This window comes from Tamandua tetradactyla, chromosome 2, assembly GCF_023851605.1.
Source record: "Tamandua tetradactyla isolate mTamTet1 chromosome 2, mTamTet1.pri, whole genome shotgun sequence".
NCBI lineage: Eukaryota > Metazoa > Chordata > Mammalia > Pilosa > Myrmecophagidae > Tamandua > Tamandua tetradactyla.
Window position 1 is genome coordinate 196,966,007 of NC_135328.1, and position 20,422 is coordinate 196,986,428.

Genomic DNA, 20,422 nt, shown 5'->3' on the forward strand with positions numbered 1-20,422 from the left:
TCAGTGCTACTGGAAAAGGGCCACAGAGTCATGCCCGTCCCTCTGAATTCAGGTTCTGAATTCTTAGTTGAGGTCCTGGTCTCATAGGACAGAAGCTGGGAGGTATAGGGTGTAGGAACCACACTGGCTCTAAGGCCGTGTCCTCCTGCCAAGAAGCCCCGAGACAAGTGTGCTTTTAAGGCCCCAGGGCTATGGCAGGGAGTTCAGATCAGCCCAGACCAGTTCTGCCTGTCTTTTTCTGAAGCTGAAATGAGAGATGAATTTTCAGGCTCTTCTGCTCTGTGGCCTGGGGTAGGGTTTTGATGTGTGAGAGGTGACAGCCGCGCCCTCTCTATGGTGGCCTGGGGTAGGGTTGTGATGTGTGAGAGGTGACAGCCGCGCCCTCTCTATGGTGGCCTGGGGTAGGGTTGTGATGTGTGCGAGGTGACAGCCGCGCCCTCTCTATGGTGGCCTGGGGTAGGGTTGTGATGTGTGCAAGGTGACAGCTGTGCCCTCTCTATGGTGGCTTCTGGATAGGACCCAGAGCCTCATGTAGGCGGGGGCCTCAGGGTCACTGCATCCTGTCCTCTGCCACAGGAAGCCTAGAGAGAAATGATGACCACGCTGGTCCCAGGGGACCTTTCATCCATACTCCTCCTAGCCCAGGGTGTACACTGAGGCCACGTAGATTTGGGGAGGGACAAAGGCTACTTGGGGCTATCAGTGTCCCAGTATTGAAGCCACTGGATGCCTGCACATCTGCATGCCCAGAGCTGAACGAGCAGGCCCTCTGCGAGTCTGGCTGTGTGCCTGTGGGCAGGCCTCTTTGCCTCTCTGAACTCTGGTTTCTTCGTCTGTAAAGTGGGCATAACTCTGACCTTCCAGAGTTCTTAAGAGAACTGAAAGAGGTTAGACCTGGGAAAGAAGACCCTTCCGTCCCCCACCACACAATGACCCCGGAGAAGATTCCTACAGCCCTTGGACGCCATCTCTGGTACCTGGAACCCCATGGTCAGAAGGAAGGGCTGTTTGCTGGGTACCCACTTGCAGCGCTCTTATTTAATCTTCAAAACAACACTGTTTTGAAAAAAAAGTTCTTTTACCCCCTTTTTTTACAGGTGGGGAAACTGAAAGGCAAGTCCTTTCTCTCCTGCTGTCAGCCAGGCTCCCACGGGTGGAGAATAGGAAGGGGCTGGAGGTGAAGGAGACACTGGCCTTGCACACGATCCTCTAACATCTGGGGCCACGTGTGGTCAGACACTGCCCGGCCGGGGCTCCAGGGGTGCGCAGGGCAGACCCAGTCTTGCCTCTCAGAGCTCACAGCCAGCGGGGACACAGACTCAGTCCCCAAACAATCATTTAACTTCACCTGTGCATCATGCTGCTAAGGTACTCTCGAGGTGCATGACAGCAGGCATGGGGGGCGGGGGGTATTGGTTGACAGGTCTCAGGCCCAGAGAAGGTCCAAAGGATGAAGAGGAGCTGGTGGGGGGCGAGGAGAGGACTAGGTGTTCCCGAGAGAAGCAAGGCTTGTGCCAAGGCCCAGAGGGTTTGAGGATGGATACATGTTCAGCCACCCAAGAGTGCGGAATTTGAGAAGGGCAGGAGCCAGTTTGTAGAGACAAATGGGATTTTAAACTCCACTTGGAAAGCAGCAGGGAGTCACTGAGGATTTCAAGCAGGGAGGCGACAGGTTTAGAGATCTTGGCACCTTTGTGCAGAACACCTCGGAGAAGGGGCTGGAGGCAGTGAGACCATGCCGGCTGCAGGCAAGAGATGTCGGTGGCCTGGGCTGGAACAGAGGCCTGGGGAAGGGTGAATGTGGCTCATCTTGAGATGATAAGCGCAGGGGCCACAAGACTTGATGGATTCGATGGAAGGGGGAGAGGCAGCGACCTACGGGTGGGCAGTGTGGCCCCTCACAGAGAGATGAGCTGGTAGGAGCAGGAATGGGGGGGGCGAGGGGGACTTCCGGGGGAGATGTCCCGCCGCTGAAAGTGAAGGGAGCGCCTGCCGAGGACCGAGCAGAGAAGCTCAGTGAGGCCGCCCCAGAGCAAGCAGGAGGGGCAGACGGTGAAGGCCATGGGGAGGTGGGTCCACAAGGATGGGGAGGTGGTCCAGGCTTTGGTCCCGGAGTTGGTGTCGCCGGTGAGAGCAGCGTTGGGAGAGGGGGAGTGGAGCCGGCGGGCAAGGGAACGCTGAGGGCCGAGGTGGGGAGCCGGTGGGCTCAGTGTGCCGGGAGCGGATGAAGTGGACGGGGCGGGAGGCGGGCGGGGGGCCCCAGCCTCAGCGGAACGCGAGCAGCAGCCCAGACTCTTCGCCGGGGCCGGGGGGGCAGCGGCTGGGCGCCCCCACTGCGTGGCCTAGGCGGGCCGCGGGAACCTCCACGGGGCACGGGAGGAGGCCCTGCCCTCCGGGGTTGTCTCAGTCCCGCTCAAGGATGCCAGGTCCTCGCGGGCCGGACACGGGAGGCCTCCCGGGTCTCCCCCAGGGCCAGAGTCCAGCGCCTGGGTTCGAACAGGCTGCGTGGGCGGTGGGGCTGCCTGCGGTCCCCGCCCCTCCCTGAGCCAGCTCCGCCCCGCGTCGGGGTGCTGGGGGACCCAGACCGACACTATCTTCGAGTCTCCCCTCCCCGCCCCCAGCGCATAGCCGGGTCATATTACCGCCCCTCCACCCCCAGCGTGCCGGGGGTCCTCGCGGCCGGGGGAGGGGCGGGTTATAATCAATCCCAGGCCGGAAATTCCTCCCGCGGGGCCCGGCCGGGGCTGCGCGTGTGAGGGGGGGATCCCGGCGCGGAACCAGAAAACCAGCCCCCCGCCTTCCTCCGAGCCCGCCCCCCGCATCATGGAAACTCCGCCGCCGGCTCGACCCCGCCCGGCCGGCTCAGCTCCACATTCCTGCCTGCAGGGGCGCGGGCCGCCCGCTTCAGGCTCGACCGCTGGAGGGCGCCGCAGACCTCGGCACCCCCCGCCCCCCCCCCCGCCTCATTTGGGACAAGAGCCACCTCTCTGCAGACCCGCCGCATCTTCTCGGCGTGGGGGGTGAGGAGGTCGAGGCAGGACCCTCGACACCCCCTTTGATTCCCCCAGCTCCCAGGGCCGGTTCCGTACGGTTCCCGCTGTTCCGGGCTCCAGCGATTTCAGTTCCTGGAGCGCTGATGCGGGCGGAGGTGGCTGCGCAGCGCCCGACCGTGGCTCTGCTCTGACCGCCCGATCTCAGCCTCTCGGCATCCAGCGAGGCAGACACAGACGTGTCCACTAGACAGATGAAGACTGGGAGGTTCAGGCAGGGGCAGGGCTGCGGGGCGGGGCGGGGCTGGAGCCGCCTCCTCCGGGAAGCTCCCCGGACGGGCCAAGCATCAGTGGCTCTCGGCGGTGCCTGGAGTCCTCTCCCGGGCGCCAGGGATGAGAGGCTCTGAGAGGCGGGCCTCGAATCCCGGCTCTGCATAAACTGGCTGCACGCTCCACTCTGGGCGTCTCAGTTTCCCGGCGTGGGCAGGGACGTAAGCCCGGGAAGGGGAGCGATGGCAGACCTGGGGCCCCATCCCGCCACCGCGAGTCCCCCGGCGGGCCCCCAGCACTTACCTGCGGCCCTCACACCTGAGCAGCTGCCTCCTCCCTGCAGTCGCGAGCAGGCGGGACAGTCTGGGGGGCTCCCCAGGGGCGGAGTCCGGGCGGCGCCGGGCGGAGCCTGGGCCGGGGGCGGGGCCGGGGGCCGAGATTCCGCCAAGACCGCGGCGGTGCGGGGAGGCCCCGCGCTCCGACAGCGACCACGACCCGCGGGGCGCGGCGGCGCCAGGTGAGCAGAAACTAGGGTCCTGAGTTCCACCCCCAACTTTCCTCAACTTTTTGTTTACCTCTCCTTCCAGAAGGGCCCCTGAGGGTGGGAACCGGGCTCCCCTTTGCTCCACGGCCCGGGCTTGGACGCGGGCGGTGGCGGTGGCGGAATCCCGAAATGCCGGGCACTTGGCCTCAGCAACTGACCGCGACCCGGGACGTTCGGGCTGTGTCCCCAAGTGTCCACCTTCCTGTGGTCTCCAGCGTCGATCCCCGCCCTCCAGACTATTGGGGTCTCCGAGCGTGTCCCCATCACTCCGGTCAGCGCACCCTCCCCGCTGGGCCTCGAGGGTGACCCCTCCGAGGTTGGGGCTGGGGCGGGGTGGTCATTTCTTTGGCTTACGGGTGGAGAAGGGGCTCCACACTCAAGGACGAGGCTGCCACGGGCCCCGCCGCCTCCCTAGTCGCTCCTGTGTCTGGTGCCAAGCTTTGGGTGAGGGTCGGAAAATGTGGCCCCAGGCCCTGGTGGCGCCCCCGCCTTGCGCGGCAGTGTGACCAGGGCAGCGCCCCCCTTCCCCCCCCACCCCCCGCCTCTCTGGGCCGCAGTTTCCGTCTGTGAAAGCCAGGCTTTAGATGCCGTGGGCGCTGCGACTCCAAGTAAGGCTTCGGGCCTTCGGCTCTCCTGTCAGAAGCAGGCATGGGTGGTCTGCTTTGAGCTTTGGGGGTGCAGATAGGGAATGGGCAGTGTGGTAAGGCCTTCTCCTCGGAGTCTCGGCTACGGGTTCCAACCCGGCGTTGTTTAGAAACCAGGCTGGGAGAGAGAGAGGATGCCCCACTGGACAGCGAGGTCCTAACTCTCCTCTCCTGCGCCTGGGCTGGGGCTCGTATCCTCCCACAGCCTCCCTCCCCTTGCTGCGGGCCATCCTAACGCTGCTCGGTTTCTCCTGCCCTGGCCAGGGTCCAGTCTTTAGTCCCCAAGCCGGGCCGGGCCAGCGGCCGGGAGGGGCGTAAGCCGGGCAGGCCGGGATCCTGGGGCACAGGGGCAGTGCCGCCTCGGCCTGGACGCACGGGCCATCGAGACTTCGGGCGGAGGAGGCCGTAAAGGAGGCCAGGCGGCGGGAAAGGGGGATGATTCATTCCCAGGAGCCCGAATTGGAAACGCCGCAACCTGGAAGCAGACTTGCCCGCGCCGACGGGAGAGCTGGGAGGGGAACGGGCCTGGCGAGGTCCTGCGCCCAGCACCGGCAGCCCCTGCCTCCTGCCCAGGCCGCAGCCCAGCCCGCTGGGGGAGGGGGAGGTCTCTTCTGCGCCGAGTTTAAAGACATCTTGGGCAAAGTCCGCCGCCGCCCCCTGCTCTCCTCCTCTGACTGGCTTGTGTTGGTCAGAGTTGTCTTCCCGGAGTCTAGCTCAAGTCTCTCTTGCTGCAGCTTCACTGCTGAGGAGATCTGGAAGAAAGGAGCGGGCAAGGGGAGGCTGGAATCAGTGATACCTCCTCCTTCCCACGCTGCGGTATGTAAGGCGCAGGAGCCGGGCAGGGGGTGGAGCGGATAAGAGGGCCCGCGCGCTACCCTTGCGGACCTGAGCGGTCTGAGCCATGTGCGGGGGAGGGGTCGGGCCGATCTGTACTTACGCGGCTGCTGGGAGCTCTCCGGTCTCCCGAGCCCTGGAACTCGCTGGCTGGCTAGGAAGGTGCAGGAGGGGAGGCAGGCGGCCGGAACCCGCAGCTAGGGATGCATCAGGGAGCAGTCCACGCCTCACTCCCTCCTCTCCGCTCGCGGGCCGAGCCAACTCGGGCTTCTGCCGCGCGGCTCTGGCTCGCAGCTCCTCTGCGGAAAACCCGAGTGGGGGCGGCTCCCCGCCGGGCAGCCCGGGAAAATCCGGGGGTGGCAGCCAGGGATCTCCAAGCGGCCCTGGCGAGGCAGCGCAAGATTTCTTCCTGGATTTGGGACCCGAGCCGGGCGCCCGGACCCCAGCCCCGTCGGTTCAGTCCCTGCCTCTCATCTTTTCTCCGCAGAGCACCCAGACGACGGCGAGATGACGGCTGGGAGCCCAGGAGACTCTCGGGAGGTGCGGAGGAACCCCGAGGGCCGAGTCTATCGCCTGGGCCGCCGCCTGGGCCGCCGGCGGCGTCCGCGTTCCCCACCCGAGCCTCTGCGGGTTCGCGCGCAGCTGCGGCTGCGTTCGCCGTCGGGGGCGTTCGCGGCTCTGGGGGCACTTGTGGTGCTGGTGGGCATGGGCATCGCCGTGGCCGGCTACTGGCCTCACCGCGCCGGGCACCCGGGGCCTCGAGCCGCCAATGCCAGCGGGCCCCTTGTAAGCGAACTGCGACGCGAGGGTCGTGGCGCCGGCCGGGGCCACGGCCCCCACGAGCGACTGCGGCTTCTTGGGCCGGTGGTGATGGGTGTTGGTCTGTTTGTGTTCATCTGCGCCAACACGCTGCTCTATGAGAACCGCGACTTGGAGACGCGACGACTCCGCCAGGGGGTGCTGCGGGCTCAGGCGCTCCGGCCCCCCGACGGCCCTGGCTGGGACTGCGCACTCCTCCCCAGTCCCGGCTCCAGGACTCCCCGAGCCATAGGCTATGCAGAGACAGAAAATTGGGACCTGTCTCCCCATGGGGGTACCTCACCCGTCCCATCAGTGCGGAGCTTGCATTCAGAGCCTGCTAATCCTCGCCTGGGGTTACCTGCTTTGCTCAACAGCTACCCGCTGACTGGCCCAGGGCTGCCCCCACCCTGGGGTCCACGGACCCAGACTGGCCACGTGATTATCACCGTGCAACCCTCCGGTTCCTGCATTGAACATTCCAAGTCTCTAGATCTAGGCCTTGGAGAGCTCCTGCTTGGAACCCCAGCGGCTAGGGACTGTGCTCACGGGAGCTGGCCAAGGCTGGACCGTCTCAGTCTGGGCAGTTATGCCAAGTTGGGAGAAGGAGTGGAGGCCAGCCTACTATGAGGTTGCAGCATGTGTCATGGTTAACAGGACCAGGAGTCCCAATGTTCAGTAGATGCTTCAGTCACATCAGGGGGTGGGAATGGATGCGCTGGCCCCAGCAGCTGCTAAGGTATCCTGACCTTGTGCATGTCAGCAGACTAATGCCAACTGCACTAGGGTTCATTTGAGCCGGAGACAGTGTTTTAACGTGGAATATGGAGAACAGTATGGCTTGACCTCAGGAATTCCTTCAGCCTTTGGCGTTAGCCATGAACACCTGAGGGGGCTGGAGGTCCAGGCCAGGGTGATTGGGGGATGCACCTGTGTCTTGGCAAACCCAAAGTGGTGGACAAGGATCCTTAAGATTTGGTGTCGTGGTTTGGGCCTCTGGGAAAGTGGGCCATGGTGTGGAGCTGAGAACCTCCACTGCCATACAGGATGGAGTCTGAGCCTTAAACTCCCACCACCTCAACCCCATCTTCCTTCAGCCATGCAGGGTACATCCCAATAGGGCTACACTACTGCCATTGCCTTCATACTGAGGGTCTGGTCCTCCCCCAAACAGGTCTGAGAAACCTCTTCCTCTCCTTACTTCATGCGGCCTAAGCTGCAAAATCTCCCTCCAGTTGGCGGAAGACAATTGTCAGTTCTCAGAAATCCTTTTATACAGTCTTTTTTCTTTTTTTGCATGGGCAGACACCAGAATCGAACCTGGGTCTCAGCCTGGCAGGTGAGAATTCTGCCAATGAGCCACTACCGCATCACCCCTTTTATACAATTTTAAAGCTGTATTTGATCAGTTCAGCTAGCTTATTTTAGATGATGGTTTGAGTGTAGGTCTCCCCCACCCATGTTTAATTTTTCCCAAGTTGCTGGTAGGTGAAGAGAACTTTAAAAGCAGAGAGTAGATCCTCACAGAGTCAGTTTTTTTTTATTTTTTAATTTATTGAAAAATGCAATACATGAAGCAAGACCAAACATATCTAAACACTACAACCACTTCTCTTACTACAAAAGGTCAAAATAGCAGACCTAATCATTGCCTATTTAAATCTAAGGATTTTACCAATTTGATTCTGCAGCCATAATTCCTATTTTGTCAAGAAATGTAAACTACTTGATATGATTAATAATTTGTAAAAAATTTACAAAGCTCCTTCATTCTTGTCACCAAAATAATACATTTGAGAAAGATTTGTAAAAACAAAACCAGCTTGGGATTGAGATCCTAGGCAGAGGTTTCCACAAGTGTCCCTTGGTGCCACCTCCAGTTGCCCTGCAGAACTCATGGTGGTGCAGCCAGGGTTCAGGTCCTGCTTGGTGCGTGGGGGTGGGTGGCAGGGACCTCATGTGGCTTGGAGAAAATCTTTATTTCTCAAGAGAAAATAAAACTGCAGTGAGAGTTGTTAATGTGGTGTGTCTGAGTCATTTTTTAATTGCTGCCAAGTCACTGACCCTGGAAATGTAATTCTTCTCCTCCTTCACTATTTTCACCTGGACAAAGTCTGCATTTCTTCATACACACACACAAACAGCAACTGCAGAAAGAAAATCTAAACAACTGCCAAACTCCAAGATCTTGGTTGCCTGAGAGGGAGGAAAGGGGAGGAGGCCTGGAAGGAAACCCCTTGTCCAAATTATGGCTTCTCAGATCTGGAAAGGCATTAGCTTCTGGTCTACTTTACCAGACAAGGAAGTAGACTCAGAAGTGTGATGAGTTGGTGACAAAGCTGAGGGAAAGTGTAGGTTCCCTGACTCATGATTCTGTGCTATGAAAACTGCCGCAGTGATCTGGACAGTACAGAATATTCAGTATGCCAAAATGTTAAATGGACGTATTTGTGCTTTCCTTCTTTTCCCCATCCTCTTCATTCCACAGGTTTCGGTTTTGTGAGCCTCAGTAGCTCTTTCAGAAGGTCAGCAGACCACTGGCACACACATATTAAGAAGAGAGCTCACATTACATGCTTGTTTGATATGAGGTGCATTTCTAACCTAGCCACCAATCCAGGCAACACAGCCCAGACCTAGGCACCACTCAGAAAACCCCATAATTTCAGATTCTATGCCCATAGCCTTTAAGTCTATTCCCAAAATAGGATAACCTCTTTTCCTCCAAGCCTATCACAAATCCACCTGCGCCCTACCTTCCTTCCCCTCAGACAGAGTTGCTTGTTGGTTAGTAGCAGTCTCACATAAGTAATAACAAAAAAATCCACACACCTGAAATCAGTTCCAACCAACTACAGTGTCCCCCCCCAAAATTCAGCCAGTAGAGACTTCAGATATATCCCACTGGCTCCCACTGTTGGGAACAGATTTTAGGCTTCTCTTTCTTGCTCACTGTCCTGGAGCCCCCAGCATTAGCATGAAAATCTACTGTCTATCTCATGAAGTTCACTTTTAGCCTAGACTTAAGATTCCAAGAAGCTTCCAGGCAGATCTGTTGGTGGGAAGAAAGATAGGAGATTAAGAGAAATCTACTGAATAAAAATACCCCTAAATGTTTAATAGAGATGCACAGGAATGGGGGTACTGGGAACATCAGTCCTCAAATTTCCAAAACCAAAATAAAACAAGCCCAAAGTCCACCACAAAATCAAGCCTACAAAACCTGACAGACTCAGATGGCAAGTGGGGATGAATGGAGCTTAGTGCATGTATCCTCGGTCATATGATGTTCTGTGGAAGGAAGGCTCCTAAAAGCCAATTCCCTTACTCCAGAGAAGTGTCTTCAAGTAGGTGCCTGTGGGAGGGGAGAAAAGTCCAGGAACACAGCCCTCTCTAAGTTATATTCCTTATTATTGCAGGATTAAAGAAAGAAGCCCAGGGATGGTCATCTAGAAATATTTCTTGGTAGGGTCTGACTGAGGTAAACCTACCATTCTCCTATGTGAAATGCACACTCCTAGAACTGGAAAATCTTATTTGAAAAACCTCATTAACTTTTTTCCCCAAATCACCACTGAAAAGGTGCCATTAGAGCTTTTGGTTGAAAGTGCCTATTTTTCTGTGAGTTTTGGTCTCCTGAGCTGGAAACTGGGGGAAGCACTTAGCAGAGCCACTGTTTCTGCTGGGCAGCTAGGGAGGGAGGCAGGAAGGAGAAGGCCACCGATATGTTCAAACATTCACAGTATCAGATACAGCTGAAGCAACTTCTTATGTCTTTGATCTAAAGAAGCTCCAAAAAGAAAGAATGGGAGGGAGGGAGGAAAGAAGGGAAAAAGGAATAAAAACAACATTACATTCTTAGCAGAGGTCTTTGCCTCACCTGACATCACCCACAACAGAGTGTGGGCCAGGGACTTTTCCTGGGGTCTGTGGATCAGGGTGGCCAACCTCTATGATATTCTGAAAAGCCACATCACTCGCTCTTAGAAAGGGCTGGTTTATGAATTTTTGCTGTCATCCAAAGGGTATAAAACTAGGAGAGGAGTTTTGGCCTCCAACACAACTGACAGAATCTTAGGAGAATTTCCTGAAGAATTCTGTGGATCCTGCCAGTGCCTGGGTTGAAAATAAATGGGGAAAGCCTAGTTGAAGGGGTTGCAAACCATCCCATTTAAAAGAAAAAAACACTTTAAAAACAGTCCATAGAGTGAAAAGCTGAACAATTTCTGGTATCACAATATAGAAAGAGGTATTCAAAAGGATCAGTGATTTCTAGAAGAATCTCTTGGTACAAATTCCAAATAGAAAATGAAATTAATTTTCTGGTGGTTTAGAATAATCTTGAAAGTCTGAAGTCTACTCCAGGTTAGCTTCTTTATCATTTTGCTGGTTTTCTCTCAGATGGGAGAAGGGCAGGGGGTTGGGGGTTACGATAGTTCCTGGAGGAAAGAGAGAAGCAAATTTTTAAAATTCTGCAAAGGAGAAAGTTGCCCACTCCCATTATTCTCTGACATAGTATCACTGCCAAGTTCTTGCAGCCACAAGTGGTAATCAGGGCCCAAGAGGTTTCACAGGGTCTAGTCCTAAATCTCATTGATGGATTCTTTAAGTGTAAACTACTTTTAGGCAGGAATTTATCTGGATCCCTGGCTTCCAGAAAGCAGCCACCCTGCTTCTAATTTTCTAGTCTGGCTCCAGAGGTTCAGCCATTCTTTCCTCTAAAATGTCCCCCTCCCGTTTTCAGACATCTTGGTCCTGCTTTTCTTGATTTTGTTCTCCTCCCCTGGTCTGCCCAGGTAGACTCAGAGATACCAGTTGGGTTAAAGCAGCAGACAGAAGGAAGGGGAATAGTGAAGCAGAGAAGCCAGAAGATGCATGATGATTCCAGAGGTGGGTAAACAGGGTAGCAGAACACAAAGAGACATCTGTATGCTTAAGTTGGAGCCAGATAATTTAAAACCTCCTATAAATCTCACATCTTTGTCTCTCCAAAGCCCTTACTTTATCAAGTCCTAGTGTAGGTACCAATTTGAAGAAATGGGCTCCCTAAGTGTCCAGGGTTACTGTCCAGAGCTCTATGAGTCTGGATACAGTGGGCATATTCAATCCAGCAGGAATACCCCTTACCTGAGCTCATTCCTCAGCAATCTCAGTTTCCTGATGGACAACCACCTTGGTCACTGACATGTCTGGATGCTGCTCCTTTGCCTCCTTGATGGCCTGCACAAGGACCTGACAAAGACAGAAACAAAGCCCATCAGGCAAAAAACAGTCTGCTGGTAAAGCATGGCAGAGTTCATAGGACATTATGTCTGTGGCAAATTTCAATTGTCCAGTCTATAGTACCAGGGCAACATTTAGGCTAAACTTTACCCTCCCTATCCTGTGCAGGGAGGTTCTTGAACTGATAATACAGAGAAAGGGAAGGTTAGTACTTCAAGAAATCAAGTGAAAGACATCAGGAGTGAGAGATGTACCTGCCTGTGTGGGTCTGGGAGGATTCACTCAAGAAGTGAGTATAGAGAACAAAGCAAGATTGGAGTTCAACAGTGTGTAACCAAGAAGTTCAGGACAGGAGAAGAAAATAAAGTACATTATAAAAGGGAAGTGATGTCTTTGTCTAAAGTGGAGAAAATGAAGGAAAATGAGAGGGAAGGAAAAGAGGAAGCTAACGTTTATTGTTGGCTTCCTACATACCATGCACTGGCCTAAGCATGTAACTTCTTATTATCTTTCCCACAACTCAGTGGATTAGGGTAGTATCATTATTCTTATTTTACAGATGAGGAAACTGAGTTTCAAGGGTTAAAGTGTTTGTTTCATAACTAGTAAGTAATGCAACAGGATTTTAGCTCATCTATAAGGCTTTCTTCTTTATACCCGTCTTTTAGAGGGACCTGTTTTAGATCTGGACAATTTTGATTATTTGAGAAAAGCTGAAGAGAGCAGAAGGAAAATCAAAGGAGAGCAATGGTGCTACTCTCCTTGGGCTGCAAGTCAAGGTGGAAGACTTACTCAACTCAGTCTCTGGGGAGATGTTAGTATGGGGATTCTCAGAGAGACTGCCAATCCTCCAATCACAAAGGACTTCAGTTAGATCTGATCAGCTGGACTGCTGACCCTGGCTTTTAATAATTACTTCTAGGAGAGACAGAGGAAAGAAAGAAGATACTTCTTCTAGTCTTGGCTCCCATGAAAGCCAACCTTGGACCTGCCACCTCCATACCTCATAGGATCCTGCTTATGGTACTCAATCCTGTTTATCCAACCCATCTACCCATGTTTGAAGGTCCAGCTCAGGCCCTTTCCCTGGTTATTCTGGCCTACATCCATCTCTCTATGAAACCCTGCATGACATGGCTTCTACTTAGTCCTTAAAGTGCCTCTTTCTCCAGGCAAAATGTATCATATCTTATTCCTAGGAGTACCTAGGAGAACTGAGGGATAATGGAGCACTTCTTTGAACCATCCCTTTATTACAACGACCCTGAAGAAACCTGTGGTTATCTTTATTTTAAAGATGGTGAAACTACAGGTCAGAGAAGTAAAATAACTGTTCAAGTGCAGACAAACCGTAAATTGCAAAGTCAGAATTCAACCCAGGACTGTCTCACTCCAAACCCAAAACACCTTCTCATTTACATTTACCTTCTGTCTAGCACAGACTGAGCATATACACAACAGGGTCCCGTCACACCAGACTAAATAGGTAGGTACAGGCTGGGAACGTAGCAGGGCCTACTGAGTGCAAGTCCTGCCACTTGAAGTTCATAGCCTTTTTTTCTGAGACCCTGAGCCCAGTGTTCCCAGCTGTAAGCCTCAACTCTCCTACCAAGGGAACTAACTGCAGCTCAGTTTTCTTTTTTTAAAAAAGGCACTCAGCATATCAGCATAAAGGCCACAGAATTATTGCTTCAGCAATCCTGTCACTGATTCCAGAAGCATTTGTATGCAAGTCTCTTCCACCCCCTCTTCTCTGCAGCTTTACTGTTCTAACTTTACCCAGCAGAGAATTAGGAACATTAATTCTGACCTTATTATTTGCTAATTGCTTAAAGCACACAATTAGCACCTAATTAACATAAAACATAAAATTTTTAGCACTCAGAAGGACCCAGAAATTATCTAGATCAACCTACTCTCTTTTAGAAAAGAGAAAAAAAATCAGAGGTAAAGTGATTTGCCCAAAGTCACACAGCAACTTAATAACAGATCCAGAACAGAAACTAAGTTTTAAGTCTCCTGATTTCTTGTTCATCATACCATGCCTGCCCCCATCCCAGTGTCCCCCTAGCTTTCACAGCCCCCTGAGTGTGGGCATAATGACTTTTTTTTTTTTTCATTTTGTTTTAATATCATCTACTATCTCTAATACAGGTTAAGGTACATAATATCCCTTAATGACAGCAGCCCCATTTACTGCCAAGCACACCATGTACAACATACTTTTACATCCAGTATATCACCTGATCCTCAAACAACCCTGAAAGGAAGACACTGTACTCCCCATTTCATAGATAAGGAACTGAGGCTCAGAGAGACTAAGAGCTAGGTAAGAACAAGGATTTAAACCAAAGTCAATTTGAGCCCAAATTACACTTTCCATTACACTGCCCTACTTTCCTAATTTACAAAATGCAGGACCTAAATGTACTTAAGCTGTTATACAGGAAGTTTATGAGGCAGAGGCTGTGAAGACAAAAAATGAGAAACCCCTTACATTTTCACTTAATGATTAAATGGATGAATAAAAAACGGTCCTATCCACAGGTCTGTGCTTTTATTCCTATTGCTGTCCTTCTCAAGTTCAGCTCTTCTTGATTAAGAGCTAGAAAAACCAAAGGGGCTCTTTGGAGATGAAGATGGCAGAAGAGTCCTTTGCAAGCAAACTCCTGCTTTCAACAATCTTCCTGCCCAGGGCCCCTCCCCAGAATCGCCTTAGCATTCCCACCTGATCATGGTCGATATCAGCATCGCCTGTGATCACAATTCTCTTTTCAATCCGGGTCTCTGAAATCCCACCTTTTACAGTCTGAAACCAAGGGGAGTTGGTTATAAGAGTTCAGCAATATAACAAAAAAGAAAAGATAAAATAAAAATAAAACAGTTAAGAGAACATTCTTAAAGCTCGACTTCAAATTTTAGTCTGACATGTATTCTATAGATAGCTTTCTCACCCACCTGTCCAAAATTTTGTCTAGACTTGCTAAATTAAGCATCCCTTTACTCCATTAGATTGCTAAAATCTTTAATAAACTAACCAGAAGGGCACAGAGCTCTATTTGTTTACTCTCTCCTTTTTCTTCCTCCAAAACACAACAGAAATTCAGTGAGTAAAAAATATAGGTGTTTCCCTTTGCTCCTCCTCCTGAACAATTTATTTGATTATTTTCAGAAGGAAAAAAAAGACAATGAACAAAAATGCCATAGAGATTGAAACTGGATTCTTTATTTTAAAGTAAGTTACAGTTCGACATCACATTCTTGATGTCAAAGATCTTCAAATAATCTCCTGAGGGTGAGTAAGTATCCCTACTTAGCATATATATACGGAAAACTAAGATCTAGACACATTAAGTAACTGACTTCTAGTCATCTGTGTATCAAGAACCTAGATTCTTATCTACAAGAAAATGCATTTTATTCTAGTGTTTAAAGCAAATACAGATTGTCTCTGATTTTCTGGGGATAGTTCCAATTTCAGACATTTTGTCCTCTTGCCCCCATAAGCCAATTTCTAATAAATTTTAATAGTTTAGCATTCAAACTACAGTTTCTATGGTCCAACCTTGGACATGACGCAAAGATTCTTTGTCAGACTCTTGGTTCTGATTTTTGGCTTTGAAAATATGGTAGCATAATAACACCAACAACAATCTGCCCTTAAACTGACTTTTTAAGCTTACATCTACAGGCAGATAGGGGATTCACTGATCAGAGAGACAGACAGACATGCAAAGAGAACAACCACTTACTTATTGACTGTGGTTTTTCTTGAAAACTACTGAGACTAATGAGTAGGTAGGAACATTCCAGGGTTTCCCTGAGTTTACTGCTGGGAAAAGCAGCAGGAACGCTTGGAATAACTTGACTTCCTAGGGATGGAGCTGAAAATCCTTAATTATGGACCAGGGTCCTTCAGGAAAAGAGACAGCAAGCTCAGCATGCCACTGAAGTCCAGATGGAAGGAATCGCTGGTCTGTTACCTTAGTAATCTGAGTCGTGGTGGTGCTGCTTGTCGTCTCAGAGGTGATGGTCTGAGCTGTCAACAAGACTCCTGGGTCCAAGTCCCCGCTGCTGTCATCAGTCTGCAGAAACAAGCACATCTTATCACCAAGCCTCGTGGGCAAATGTGGTAGGCTGAAGTTTTGTTCTTCAGCTGCACATTCTGAAACCAAAAACCCTGACTTCCTTACAATGAATTAATAATAAAGAAATTACATGGGAACAAATCTCCTTCTAAAAAGTTGGACAGGTCCAATTTCCTTAGCATTGGGTCAGTGACAAAAGTGGACCATATAGAGGAAACAGAAGTATAGCCACAGGTTCAACAAGAGTGACAATACTACATATGTATATAGAATTTTATAGTTCATAAATCGTTTTCTAAACATTATCCTTTTTTTGATGTTCCCATCAGTCTTATGAAGCAAACAGAAAGGGCAGAGATTATTAGCTCCCCTGGGTTTTAAGAAAACTCAGGCTCAAAAAAGGTACACAATTTGCCCAAAGACTCAAACTAGTAAATGGCAGTTGTTCACTCTACAAATCTGGTGTTCTCTGCATACCACTCAAGGCAGGAAATGTGTAAACTCTTAGTTGGTAAAGCTTTGGGTAAGTTCTGAATCACATGGTGGTATCTTCCAGAAAAAACTGGGAAGGGATCTTGCTGGGGTTTAAGAGGAAGAGGAATCTCAGGCGATCTTCTTTGAAGATCAGGGTGGGACACTGGAGCAAATTAAGTAGGAAATGTCCTTTTAAGGCAAAGTGGGAGGAGATATGTCTAATATCCCTTAATGACATTTCCGACAACAAAACCGTTACTGAAATAGGTCCTCCATATTATGAGGGGTTTTAAAGCATTTTAAATATAACTAGTCCAAAGAGAGAACAAGGGTTGTGGGGCTACTTCTTGTTTCTCCAGAAGTCTCCACTATAACTAAAACAATAGGTCATTAGGGTAAGGTTGAGCAGTGACATTAGCAAAAAGGAAGAGACATGGTTGACAAGGGACAAATTTAGCCTGACAAAAAGTTACCAGCAATCTTGGCTGTCAATGGAGCTACTGATAATCCTGTGACCAACACAGAGAGAAATGGATCAGAAGGATAGAGCCTACCTACTACAATATGCCTTTCAGATAACAATGACCTAAAATATCTGGTACTGATATTGTACACTTCCTCTAAGAGGGATTTAAAGAATTGCAATCATTTTCATACAGAACACTATAGCAAAAAATGTACTGGGTTTTTATTTTTTTCTGTCTCTTTATATAAATCAGTTAGATTTGCATTATAAGCAGAGGCCTCCAATCTTTTAATGAGTAGGCTCATATTTCACTGAGTCAAAACTTTGGGATATTAGGGTGAGGGACTGAAGGAGGAGTAGAGATTTAGGAAAAAGAGCTGCTGGTTGGGTTCTCCTCCAGGTAGGAATTCAGACAAAACCAAAGAGACAGAACATGTTGGTGGCACCTGGCTAAGCCTTACACACTTGCCACCATTATACTAGTGTTATTATTGGGTAACTCTCCAGCAGTTCATCCCTGACCCACTTATCTATCTTAGATTCAAATTCAATGACTATTTTTTGCCCTATTATGTGCCAAGCACATAATTCAATAAACTCAATTATGCCTCTCAATATCTAAGGTAGATACTATTATTATTATACTCACAACACAGATAAGAAAACCTGAGATCCAGAGAGGTTAAGTAATTTTTCCAAGGTTTATAAGTAATAAATGTTTGAGCTAGGCGTTAAAACAGGCAGGAAACTTCTTGTCTGAAGAGTGGGGTTTGAGTCCTGGTTCAAACAGTCACTAACTATGGGACACTGGGCAAGTCATTCAACTCCTCTGAATTTACTTTTCTCATTTGTAAGAGGGAATATGTAATATGTGTTCTACGTATATCACAGCATTGTTGCAAAGCTAAAAAGAGACCATTGCTATACAAGTACTTTATAAATAGTTATAAGAATATAAATTTGCATGCCAAGGGGGCTACACCTTTTTGAAGAACTTCTCTATTAAACCTGTGACTATCTTTTCCTACTTCTCACCACTCTCCCTATTCCCCTCTTTTTATCTCTGAAAAAGGTGAATATCTAAGAGACACTGTTATGATTTCCTACTTAGATTTTTTCTGAATGGGACCTCTTTCCCTTGACTCTCTTTCCAATGTTCCCTAAAATAGTATTGAGGCTTTAGTAGTTGCTTATAAAGTTAAACATCCATTTATCCTATGACTCAGCAATTCCACTCTTAGGTTTTCACCCAAGATAAATGAAAACATATTTTCACAAAAAGACAAACAAAGTGCAAAACTTATGGAAGAGTACTTTAGAAGCATTTCCTGTGTGTTAGTTCTAAATAACCATCTTGAGTTCTAAATGACAATCCTAAGAACCATCTCAGGGGTATAAACATTAATAGCTCCGTTTTACAAATGATGAAACTAAGGCACAGGGAGTTATTACTTGCCTATACATTAGTAAGTGATGGAGCAGGAGTGTTCAAAACCAGGAACACTCTTCCACAGTATACAACACTGCCTTGCATCATTAATAAGCCATTGGTATCTTGACTGATTATCTTAAACCTGGTTAAAATAAAGATAGATTATGGCAACAAACTATGATAACTACCATTTTTTAATAGCTGCTATGTCCCAAGTACACATTATCTTTATTTCAGTAACCTTTATACAGGTATTTTTCAGAAGAGAAAACTAAGGCTCAAGAATGTTAAGTGACTTGCCCGAAGTCACAAAATTAGCAAGTGTTGAATCAAGATCCAAGTTTTTTTGACTCTAAAAACCATAAGCTCTATCTAGAGCATCATGCTATATTTCTCCTACATGTTAGGATATTTTTAAATGGTTGCTTCTTTTCACGTTTTTTGTAGGGGCTATACTCAAATCACATGGGCTTCTATGGGCAATTAGACCCTCACAAATTTTGAAAACAATTTCTTTTGAACCATTAAACATTTTTCTTGATATCATGCTTATACCACCAAATTTGAAAACATCAAAATAGTTTACAGTGAAAAATAAGTCTCCCACTCCTGATCACAGTGCTACAGTTCCCTTCATTGGAGGCCACCACTAAAGCTGTTTTTTCTTTTTTAACTATTTAGAAATAGTGTATTCATATACAAAGCCTATATATTCATAGCTTTACACCTATCCCTTTTCCCTCCCATAAGGAGTAGCATATTACATACATCACTTTGCATTGTGCTTTTTCATTTAATAATCTATCTTGGAGATTGTTTCCATCAGAGGCTTTAAAAAAAAATAGTTGCAAAGAATTACCTTAATTGGATATAGCATAATTATTTAAATAGTTTCCTACTGATGAATATTTAGGTTGTTTCCATGATACAACTTAAAGAATTTCCCTCCTGTATTTAAAAAGTAATCTTTCCTACATCTTCTGGCTAATAGTGTACACAATCTTAAAACTTAAATCCCATTCCTTCCTTTTTCAGTCCTCTTCATTGTCAAGTTCTATTCATTCATTTCTCTGACCCATCTTGACATATCTTTTTTCTTAGTTCCTCAGGCTACACTTTAATTCTTTAAAAGCAACTCCCCGAGAAGGTCAAATGGTACAACCACTGTGGAAGGCAGTTTGGCGGTTCCTCAAAAAGATGAATATAGAATTGCCATATGACCCAGGAATACCACTGCTAGGTATCTACTCAGAGGACTTAAGGGCAAAGACACAAACGGACATTTGCACACCAATGTTTATAGCAGCATTATTTACAATTGCAAAGAGATGGAAACAGCCAAAATGTCCATCAACAGACGAGTGGCTAAACAAACTGTGGCATATACATATGATGGAATATTATGCAGCTGTAAGACAGAATAAACTTATGAAGTATGTTAACAACATGGATGGACCTTGAGAACATTATGCTGAGTGAGACTAGCCAAAAACTAAAGGACAAATACTGTATGGTCTCACTGATATGAACTGACATTAGTGAATAAACTTGGAATATGTCGTTGATAACAGAGACCATCAGGAGATAGAAATAGGGTAAGATATTGGGTAATTGGAGCTGAAGGGATACAGACTGTGCAACAGGACTGGATACAAAAACTCAGAAATGGACAGCACAATACTACCTAACTGTAATACAATTATGTTACAACACTGAATGAAGCTGCATGGGAGAATGATAGAGGGAGGAGGGCTGGGGACATAAATGAAATCAGAAAGAAAGATAGATGTAAAGATCGAGATGGTATAATCTAGGAATGCCTAGAGTGTATAATAATAGTGAAATGTACAATGTACAAATTTTAAAAATGTTTTTTTATGAGGAAGAACAAAGGAATGTCATTATTGTAGGGTGCTGAAAATAGATGATAAATAATACTTTAAAATGTCACCTTATGTTGAGACTAAAGCAAAAAATGTTTATTTGTTACAAAATTTAGATTTTGACTAGAGCATTTCCTAATATAACTCATGTAGACAGTTTGATTGAATGTCTTAGTACTTGGAATCTCAGGTAGCACATGAGATTTTGTTGGTTTGTCCAGAGTGATGCCCCGATGAATCCCAGAGTGATTTGATCGGTGACTGGAAAAGTATTTGCAAGCCCCCTTTGGGGAATGGTGAGAGTGGGGAGAAATTCAACTTCCCCAAGTTGAATTCTTGATATTCTCACAAGCAGTGTGGACAACCAAAGCTATAGGCTGAGCCCCCAGTCTTGGGGTTTGTTCACATGAAACTTAACCCCACAAAGGATAGGTCAAGTCTACTTAAAATTTAGGCCTAAGAGTCACCCCCAAGAGAGCCTCTTTTGTTGCTCAGATGTGGCCCCTCTCTCCAGCCAACATGATGAGCAGTCTCACCACCCTTCCCCTCTCTGCGTGGGACATGACTCCCAGGGGTGTGGACTTTCCTGGCAACATGGGACAGAGATCCTGGAATGAGCTGAGACTCATCATCAAGGGACTGAGAAAAACCCTAGAATGAGCTGAGAATTAACATCAAGGGATTGAGAGAACCTTCTCGACCAAAAGGGGGAAGAGTAAAATGAGACAAAGTGTCAATGGCTGAGAGATTCCAAACAGAGTCGAGAGGTTATCCTG

The 20,422-nt window shown here is 48.6% G+C and overlaps 2 protein-coding genes across 22 annotated transcripts in view; one reads left to right on the top strand and one right to left on the bottom strand.

Moving 5' to 3' along the window:
* Positions 1–1,973: 1,973 nt before the first annotated feature.
* On the top strand, positions 1,974–8,548 carry TMEM200B (transmembrane protein 200B). 3 transcript variants are annotated; one of them, XM_077150573.1, is made up of 3 exons: positions 1,974–2,069; positions 5,183–5,264; positions 5,770–8,548. In XM_077150573.1, the coding sequence occupies exon 3, from the start codon at positions 5,790–5,792 to the stop codon at positions 6,708–6,710; it is 921 nt and encodes a 306-aa protein (XP_077006688.1). In that variant the 5' UTR covers positions 1,974–2,069; positions 5,183–5,264; positions 5,770–5,789; the 3' UTR covers positions 6,711–8,548. The 3 variants fall into 3 exon arrangements, with proteins under 3 accessions (XP_077006688.1, XP_077006687.1, XP_077006690.1); XM_077150572.1 differs by lacking the exon at positions 1,974–2,069 and adding an exon at positions 3,699–3,777; XM_077150575.1 differs by lacking the exon at positions 1,974–2,069 and having other exon boundaries at positions 4,387–5,264.
* The window catches only part of EPB41 (erythrocyte membrane protein band 4.1), a 318,202-nt gene continuing 305,381 nt past the window's right edge, over positions 7,602–20,422 (bottom strand). For all 19 annotated transcript variants that reach the window (XM_077150561.1, XM_077150570.1, XM_077150557.1 and 16 more), the window contains 4 exons: positions 15,287–15,388; positions 14,032–14,112; positions 11,208–11,312; positions 7,602–10,519 (listed from right to left, as the gene is read on the bottom strand). In XM_077150561.1, coding sequence (XP_077006676.1) covers positions 11,214–11,312; positions 14,032–14,112; positions 15,287–15,388 — 282 coding nt within the window. In that variant the 3' untranslated portion in view covers positions 7,602–10,519; positions 11,208–11,213. The remainder of the gene's footprint in view (positions 10,520–11,207; positions 11,313–14,031; positions 14,113–15,286; positions 15,389–20,422) is intronic.

Coding starts and splice junctions, on each gene's coding strand:
- TMEM200B (XM_077150573.1), top strand. CDS start 5,790: ATGACGGCTGGGAGCCCAGGAGACTCTCGGGAGGTGCGGAGGAACCCC.